This window comes from Rhinolophus hipposideros, assembly GCF_964194185.1.
Source record: "Rhinolophus hipposideros genome assembly, chromosome: 16".
NCBI lineage: Eukaryota > Metazoa > Chordata > Mammalia > Chiroptera > Rhinolophidae > Rhinolophus > Rhinolophus hipposideros.
Window position 1 is genome coordinate 49119140 of NC_138062.1, and position 9526 is coordinate 49128665.

At 51.0% G+C, this 9526-nt stretch overlaps 1 protein-coding gene across 5 annotated transcripts in view; it reads left to right on the forward strand.

Moving 5' to 3' along the window:
- The window catches only part of TMEM38A (transmembrane protein 38A), a 16758-nt gene extending 8009 nt beyond the window's left edge, over window positions 1-8749 (forward strand). For 2 of the 5 annotated variants that reach the window (XM_081077289.1, XM_081077288.1), the window contains exons 2-6: window positions 828-1110; window positions 1368-1552; window positions 2566-2653; window positions 4375-4492; window positions 5273-6901. In XM_081077289.1, the coding sequence (XP_080933415.1) occupies window positions 1004-1110; window positions 1368-1552; window positions 2566-2653; window positions 4375-4492; window positions 5273-5512 (738 nt within the window). In that variant the 5' untranslated portion in view covers window positions 828-1003 and the 3' untranslated portion in view covers window positions 5513-6901. Of the gene's footprint in view, window positions 1-827; window positions 1111-1367; window positions 1553-2565; window positions 2654-4374; window positions 4493-5272 lie in introns of all 5 variants that reach the window. The other 3 variants (XM_081077287.1, XM_081077286.1, XM_081077290.1) reach the window with 3 other exon arrangements.
- Window positions 8750-9526: the final 777 nt, after the last annotated feature.

Below are 9526 nucleotides of genomic sequence, written 5' to 3' on the forward strand. Positions count from 1 at the left end.
GACAGACACAGCCAGCACCGCCCCTTCCCCTCCTTCCCTCTCTAGATGTGACCACCACCTAACATCAGTCTGTATTGTGCCCATGCCTGTATTTCTGCCTTCACCACTGTACACATATCTATGAACTACAGTAGTCCCCCCACCCCCATATCTGTGGTTTCAATTATCCGCGGCCAAACAAATGTATTCTCTCGCGGTTCCAGGGGCCTGAAGTCCAAAGTCAGTGTCAGCAGGGTGGTTCCTTCTGGAGGCTCTGGGGGAGGATCCTTCCAGGCCTTTCAACCCTGGCTTCTGGTGTTGCTCGTAATCCTTGGCATTCCTTGGCTTATAGACACATCAGTCTCTGCCTCCATCTTCACGTGGCCTTCTGTATGAATTTCTTGTGCTTCCTGTAGCAACGTACCACAAACTGAGTGGCTTGAAGCAGCAGAAATGTATTATCTCACAATGCTGGAGGCCAGAAGTCTAAAATCAAGGTGTCAGCAGGGCCATGCTCTCTCCAGTGGTTCTACGAAGGAATCTTTCATGCCTCTTCCTAGTTCCTGGAGGTGGCTAGCGTCTTTGGTGTTCCACGGCTTATAGCTGCATCAGTCCTGTCTGGCTCAATGTTTACATTACCTTCCCTGTGTCTCATCTCCTCTGTTTATAAGGACACAAGGCATTGGCTTAGAGCCCACCCTAATGACCTCATCTGCATTACATCTACAAAGACTATTTCCAAAGAGGTCACATTGAGAGGTACCAGGGGTTAAGATAACAATATATCTTTGTGAGGGCCACCGTTCAACTCACAACACCTTCTCTGTGTTTGCTGGAATATCATTCAGCCTTAAAATGGAAGGAAATTCTGACACCTGCTACAACCTGGATGAACCTTGAGGACATGATGCTCAGTGAAAGGAGTCAGTCGCAAAAGACAAATACCATGTGATTCCACCCTCTTCCCCCGCCAGGAGCAGTGGAGCTGTCCCGGCGCCACCCCGTGGCGTCCTGGCTCTGTGCCATGCTGCACTGTTTCGGGAGTTACATCCTGGCCGATCTGCTCCTCGGGGAGCCCCTGATTGACTACTTCAGCAACACCTCCAGCATCTTGCTGGCCTCAGCTGTCTGGTAAGCACTGCCAGGTTGGCAGGGCATGGGAGAGCAGAGCGGCCGGAGGTGGGGGTGGGCAGGGGCGCCCCTGCCACCAGGGAGATGGGAGATTGGAGGAACTGGGAGCCCCCAGCACAGCCTCCGTGGTGGCCCTGAGCGCACTGCTCTCCGTGGCCCAGCCCTGTCCTGAGCCAGGCGTGTGGGGGGTGACCCAGCCTCGCCTCCCCGCGGCCCTCACAGTCTGTCTCCCCCTGACTTGGCATTCTCTCCCCCAGGTACCTGATTTTCTTCTGCCCCCTGGACCTCTTCTACAAGTGTGTCTGCTTCCTGCCTGTGAAGCTTATCTTTGTCGCCATGAAGGAGGTGGTACGGGTCCGCAAGATTGCCGTGGGGATCCACCACGCGCACCACCACTACCACCACGGCTGGTTCGTCATGATCGCCACCGGCTGGGTCAAAGGTAAGCAGGACGACGGAAACTCTCCCCCGTTGAGAACCCCTGCTCCGTGGTACACACCGGGCTCCCTGGCTGGCACATCCATTGTGCCTAAGGGGCCAAGGGGTGTCAGGGCTGCTGCAGGAGTACAGGTTCCCCATTAGCCCACGTCCTTAGGGCAAATGAGAAGATTCTTCCAGAAATGTAACTGTCAAAAGAAAATAGGACAACGATGAAACGATGACCGCTGATATGTCGAGCAGCGTTCCTCAGCGGTGGCACGACTGACTGGGGCTGCCCTATTCTCGGTCCGGCGTTTAGCAGCATCTCTGGCCTCCAACCTCCTGCCGCATGCCCCCTCCCCAGTGGTGACAACCAAAAATGTGCCCATACATTGCCAAATGGATCCATGGGAGGCAAAGTCACCCAGTTGTGAACCTCGGGTGCAGTGGTACATATCAGGCACCCAGTTACACAGCTGCTCCTGGAGGCGGCGCCCAAGCCTCTTTGGCAAATACATTGGGGTAAATGGGACGATGCTTTCCTGAAATTTAACCATTATACTATCGTCACGTGGGTTTCCTTATTCTCTCTCCAGGAAGCCTGTACTACAGAGCAAATTCCTCAGGGGTATAGCATGTCTCCCAGAGGGCAAGTGGCTTGAGAAAGATTGAGAGCTCAGGACCCTAAGGAAGGAGGCTGGAGGTTCGGGGGCACTCTGGAATCCTCATTCACAGCTCAGGGTCCTGGATTGGGGGCATCAAAGCAGACAACCCTGATTTGTCCAAGCCTCGCAGGTGGGGTATTAGCTCGATTTCTTCATGCTGGTTTTGCTCCAAATGTGCTGTGTGACCCCCAGCAAGACTGTGCCCACTCTGAGCCTGTTTCCCCACCTGCAACTGATCATCATACACCCCAAGCCCACTGTCCCTCTGGAGAAAACTCCAGGATTGGAGAGTCTACTTTCTTGGGTATTCAGCCAAGAAGGACAGGAAGCTGGGGGTGGCAGGCTCATTAAGCAGCCCCCTGTTCTGTAGGCTCTGGCGTTGCCCTCATGTCCAACGTTGAGCAGCTGCTCCGAGGGGTATGGAAGCCAGAAACCAACGAGATCTTGCACATGTCCTTGTGAGTACCCTGTCCTCCCCATCTGTCCCTCCTATGCCCCCTGGACTTGACCCTGGGTTGGATACTTCTGATAACTTAGGGCCTCAGCCCTGATTCTGCCTTCTAGAAGCTTCCAGAGGACATGACTTGGGGAACCCAGAGAGGGAACCAAAGCTCTGCCTAGGGAGCAGGGGCAGGCAGCGATACAGGGAGGTGAGATACTTGATTTGAGTTTTGAAGAGTGAGTAGGAGTTTCCCGGCAAAGAAGGAGCCTCCGGACAGAGGCCAGCACCTCTGCCAACTGTCAAGTCAGAAAAGAACAATGATTCTACCTAGTTCTGCAGGGTAGGGGTACGAAGTGTGGGTGGGAAGCCCGGGGGCCCGGAGTGTGGATGGGGAGTGTGGCTGGAGTTAAGTGGGGGAACGGTGGGAAGGGTCAGATGGCAATATCCAGGACCCAACCCACAATCCCATGCTGTCTTTAGCCTGATACATTTTTAAAAGCCTTACAGGTTAGGGCTAGTTGCATTTTCTCCTGATCTATAATAAGGAAAACTATCACCATTAAATACAAAATTAAAAGGCTTACCCATATACCAATGAAAATTACCTCTTGTTTTACACTTAGGAAAACATAGCTTTATCTCTGTTCATTTCTATGAGAAGCCTGTTCCCACCCTCAGTTTACTAAGGGAATTAGGGCCCAGACGGTTGCATCGCCTGCTACTAAGTGGGAAAATGGCTTCCCCTATTAGATTCTATTTCTGCCTCAGCAGCTGAGGGTGAGGGTTCCAAGGAATCACAGCCATAAACCCCCTGGCCCTGGTGCCTGGTGAGTGTTTTGGAAATATCAGGTAGAATTATTGTTAGGTGCATGCGATGAGCGACCGACGTCAGTAACGGAAGTCATGGGTCTGTCTGCTACAGCAAGTTAAAATCTTAGAAACCTATTCTACAAGGAAGAAAAGGAAACTTAAGGAGAACTGTGTGTTATAATCCCACCTCCTGGGGGAGCGTGCTGTCCAGAGGTCCCCAAGACCACCCTCAGGTTTGAGGATGCACTAGGACTCAGAACTCAGCAAAGCCCTTTTACTCAGGGTTACGTTTACTACAGGGAAAGGATACATATCAAACTGAGCAAAAGTGAGACTCGCATGGGGGAGCATCCAGGAGAGACCCGGCCGGAGCTTCTGGTTGTCCCTTCTCAGTGGAGCTGTGTGAATGGCGCCTTTCTCCCAGCTTCCCTGTGTGACAGTATGCATTGACGATGGCCAATCAGCAAACTCACCCAAGCCCTGGTATCCAGGGTTTTTATTGGGGCTCAGTCACACAGCCATAACTGACTGCCTGCCTGGCTGACCTCAGCCTCTGACCCCACCAGAGGTCGAGCTGATACCACATGGCCCAAGACCCTTACCCTAAATCACACTGTTACTATCTGGTGTGGCCCAAAGTCCCCAAGGAATCAAAGACACTCCCCACAGGCAGGACATTCCCAGGGCTTAGAGGGTGGCTCCCAGGAGCCACAGACAAAGGCCAGGTGTCTCTTTGGGCCAAGCTAACCCTTTACGGCATAAAGAGACACCACCTCCTCTGTACCATGTGGGCATTTTCCCACTTCCCACTCAGAAACTGGATGGGAGCTGAGGCTGGCTGGGGCAGGCGGAGAAGGGGTTCTGGGACAGAGGTACACAGGCCTGAGCTCTGCAGTGCCTCCCAGTAACCATGGCTGCCCCTTCCAGCCCTACCAAGGCCAGCCTCTATGGAGCCATACTCTTCACACTCCAGCAGACCCGCTGGCTCCCAGTGTCCAAAGCCACTCTCATCTTTATCTTCACCATGTTCATGGTGTCCTGTAAGGTAAGCTTTCCTGTCCTGACCCATGCCCACCCCCACCTCCCCTGGTAGGGGACTTGGACTCACAGCCTAGGGTGTCCAGGAAAGGACAGCCCTAAGTGGGGTTGGGGGTGGGTGCTTGCCAGTAGGTCCGTGCATGGAGGAGGGTCTGAGAAGGGCAGTGTCCAGCAGGTGGGGATGGGAGTGAGGGAATGAGTCCTTCTGGGCAGAGGCCGAGAGGTGGGCAGGTGTGTGGGGGGTCTGTTTGGGGCTCTGTGGAGGGACAAAAGGGACAAGATACAGGGAAGGCACTCTCAGGATGGTAGGGACTCGGGCTGGACCAGACATGGGGCTGGTCTGACCATCAGTCCTTGAGTTGGGGTCACCCCACCCCCAGGAGGGGTTTTGAAGAGCCATGCTGTCCTCCCTCCCTGTGAAACTGGGGAGCTCCACTGCTGGCTCTGGGAGGGGACCACAGGCCATCGAAAGGGAGTGAGCGACTCCAGGCCAAGCACAGCTCCTCCCTGAGCCCAGGTGTGGGAGCACTTCTGGGGAGAGGGTGACCACACTTCCCAGTGAGCCCGGCACTGCCTGGGCTTTAACACCAAAAGTCCTGCATCCTGGGAAACCCGGGATAATTGGTCACCCTGTGGGGATGTGTGCAGCCAGAGGGCCGGGTCTCGGCTACCTCTGACCCTGACCTGGCTGATTTCCTCTCCCCTTTTCTCCTCTCCCCTCCTTGTTTTCTGCCTCGGTCTCCCTCTGACTCCCTCTGTCTACCTGTCCCCCACCACCCCACCTCAGGTGTTCCTGACGGCCACTCACTCCCACAGCTCCCCTTTTGATGTTCTGGAGAGCTACGTCTGCCCTGTCCTGTTTGGGACAGGTTTGGGGGGTGACCATCACCACAATAATCATGGTGGGGCCCACGGAGGGGCTCATGGTGGCAGTGGACCCGGCTCCCCACACTCAGCTATGGCTGCCAAGTCCAAAGAAGAGCTGAGCGAGGGCTCCAGGAAGAAGAAGACCAAGAAGGCGGATTAGGGGGCAGCCTGAGGGGCCTGCGGGGTACTAGGGAGAGGACCCGGACCCAGAACCCTCAGAGCCAGGGGTGGGGGTGTTGTCCTGGGCTCATCTCTCCTCTTGCTAGGCCTCAACTTTCCTGTCTGCAAACTGGGGCCATCAGCCCACCCTCCAGGGCTGATGTGAGGGGTTAGATGAGATATGGGGGTGAAGGGCATTTGTAGGAATGGGGATCCCTCTCTGCCAGGCCCATGTAGAGTTACAGATTTGGGGAGGGTAGGCCCCAGAATCCTGGCAGTGGCTCCAGCCAGAAAACCTGGCAGTTAGATCCTTGGTTCTATTATTTCCTCTCTGAAATTAAGTTTTGACTCCAAAAGAATTTCAAGTCGCATTGAGACTCATTCACTTGAGGGATGATTCCTAATTACCTCCTGCGAGGCAGCTGCTCTGAGTTCCACGTCTTCCTGCCGACTCCTCCTGGGCGTCCCTAGGCAAGGTGCCTCCTTCTCTGAGTCTTGCGTTTCCCATCTGTATAGTGGGGACCCCAGCCGTCCTCTGTACACAAGGCTGATATGAGGCTGGACGTGAACCAGCCTTATAAGCTCAGAAGCACCGTGTAGTCGGGAGGAGAGACCATGACAGGCATTCACTATGCTTGAAAACAGCTTTGCATTTTAGATCCTATGTGTTGTGGATCAGAGAACCCCACAAGTTACCTGGCACAAAAGAGGCCTTTGGGAGACATGTCTGGGCCAGACTCGAGAGCTTGGAGCGTGGGAAAGGCTTGTACTGATCCTTGGCTTCGGGCTGCCCCCAAACCAAAGAAATGTAGCTGGCTAGATGGGGGTTCCAATGTCCAGCTCTGTTCAGGGGCTCTAAGCACTTGCTTTTTTTGCTCCCTGAAAGCATCAGGCCTTCCTCAGGCTGCCATCCTTCATTGCCTGTTCACTCAGTCACTCAACAAACATGCTGCTGCCTACTCTGTACTGAACCTTGTGCTGCTGCTGCTGGGTGGGCTGGGAACTTGCTTCAGGGTGAGCTAGGGAATGGTAGCTGAGGGCCCCTTCCAGCCACCTGCATCTCATTCTAGGTCACCAGGACATCCGAGAGGGGTGGGTGGGTTGAAAATGGCCAGTGTCAGGTAGGGTTTGGGCCCAGATCGGGCTCGCCCTGAGCACGGGCTGACATGCATGCTCAGGGCGAGCTCAGGGCATCAGTGTGCGGGTATGTTGAGATCAGGGTGGGGTTGGTGGGGTCCCAGGTGTTACCCAGCTGTAGGGAAAGGGCCTTGATCCGGTGATGCCTGGGAGTCGGGTGCATTCTGAGGCTGTGAGGCCCCGTTCATCCTCTTGCGTGTTCATCAAAGCTCGGCATGAAGGTTCAGCAAATAAATGTTGTGAGAGAACCCTGCGGGCTTGTCTGATCTATTCCTGCTCTTTTGGCCTCAGGACACAGTGGGGGTCTGTGTCATTAGAGACGCTCCAGGGGAGTGAGGCTCGTGGCAGCCCCTGATCACCCGTGGGAGATGGTGGCTGTAGGTGTGGTCTGTGGGGTTTGGGGTTAAGCAGACCTGGGTTTGAATCCTCCCTCTGCTACCAGTAACTCATGGAGCCTCTCCTTTTCCAGGCCTTTTTGGGGGAAAAGGAGGGTGATGATTATTACCGCCCTTCAAAGTTGGAGGCAGGGTTAATGGGGCGGCTGGGATTTGCAGCTAAGAATCTGTGCAGGATCCTGTTAATAGAATGAAAGCCAAGCCACACACTGGGAGAAAATCTTAGAAAATTACATCTGATAAAAGATTATATCCAGAATATATAAAGCATTCTCAAAACTCAATAATAAAACAAACAGCACAATTTTAAAATGAACAAAGGATTTGAATGGACACTTTGCCATAGAGAATATACCAATGGCATAAAAATAGGCACACAAAAAGACACTCAGCATCCTTGGCCATCAGGGCAATGGGTGGGAAGGTACTACATATCCATGAGGGTGGCTAAAATTAAGACCGACTATACTAAGTGCGGACGAGGATGTGAGCAGCTGGAACTCATACACTGTGGGCAGGAATATAAAATGGTGCAGCCACTTTGGAAGACAGTATGGCCGTTTCTTAAAAAGTTAAACATGCATTCACCATATGACCCAGCCATTCCACTCTTGGGTATTTGGCCAAAAGAAATGAAAGTATGTGTCCACACAAAGACATGCACAGGAATGTTTGTAGCAGCTTTGTAATAGCGCCCATCTGGAAACACACAAAGGCCCATCAAAAGTGAAAGCATGAATGAATAACTGCCCTACCCTTGGAATACTGCTCAGCAATCAAAAGGAACTAATTGCAACAGCATGAATGATCCTCAGATGCATTTTGACTGGTGAAAAAAGCCATGCAAATGAGAATGCATACTCTCTGATTCCCATTATATAAAATTCTAGAAAAGGCAAATTCATCTCTAGTAATAGAAAGCTGAGCAATGGGTGCTTGAGGAGAGGGGCCAGTGGGAAGGATGGCAAAAAAGCACAAGGGAACTGGAGGTGGGTATCTTCACCACCCTCATTGTGATGATAGCCTCACAGTCTATATAAAAGTCTGATAATTAAGTTTATGAACTTGTTGCAATGATGTTGCTAACCTTTTTTGATATCAGAGGGATTATTCATTATGAATTTGTACCAACTGGACAGTTAGCCAAGTTTACTGTTTGGAAGTGCTGAAAAGGCTGCGTGAAAAAGACGACCTGAACATTTTGCCAACAATTCATGGCTCTTGCATCACGACAACGTACCAGCTCCCACAGCACTGTCTTCGAGGGAGTTTATAGCCAGTAAACAACTGTATTGGAACACCCTCCCTACACACCTGATCTGGCCCCCAGTGACTTCTTTCTTTACCCTAAGATAAAGGAAATTTTGAAAGGAAGACATTTTTATGACATTCAGGACATCAAGGTTAATACGATGACAGCTCTGATGGACATTCCAGAAAAAGAGTTCCAAAATCACTTCGAAGGGTGGACTAGGCACTGGCATCAGTGCATAGCTTCCCAAGGGGAGTACTTGGAAGGTGACCATAGTGATATTCAGCAATGAGGTATGCAGCACTTTTTCTAGGATGAGTTCAGGAACTTATTTGTCTATGTCACAATGTTTCAAATTGTATATTTTAATAAACATACTTGACTGTATGTCTGTGGTACATCAATAAAGCTGTAATAAAACTTAAGTAAGGAAAGAAAAAGAAAAAGACTAGGCAAAAGATTTGAATTGAACTGAGTTCACCAAAGAAAGTATATGGGTGGCAAGTAATCACAGGTAATACACATTACATCTGTCGTGGGCTGAATTGTGTTACCCTCAAAATTTATATCCCTAGGACCTCAGAATGTAACCATATTTGGGGATAGGGTCTTTAAATAAATGATTAGGTTAAATAGAGGTCTTTAGGATGGCCCCTAATTCAATATGATTAGTGTCCTTATAAGAAGAGGAGATTAGGACAGACCACAGAGGAAAGACCTTTGGAGGACCCGGAGAGAGAGGCCTCAGAAAAAACCAACCCTGCCAACACCTTGGTCTCAGACTGCTAACCACCAGAAAGGTAAGCAAGTAAATTTTTGTTGTTTAAGCCACCAGTGTTTTGTCGTGGCAGCCCTCGCAAACGAATCCAGTACTGCTCAAAGTGGATAAAAATAAAAATAACTAACAATGTCAGGTGCTGGTAAGGATTTGGAGCAACTGGAACACTCGCCTAGTGCTGGCGGAAAAACAGTTGGGCAGTTTCTTATAAAATTAAACATCACCATAAAACCATACAACAAATACAATCCCATTCCCAAGTGAAACACAAACTCCTATTCACATAAGAAATGTTTAAAAGCAAGCTGATTTTGTTAATTGCCAAAAACTGGAAACATCCCAAAAGTCCATCAGCTAGTAAGTGGATGAACATTATATAATAGATTAATAGATTAATACTCGGCAATGACAAGGAACAAACTTCTGAGACAGCAACATGGATGAATCTCATAT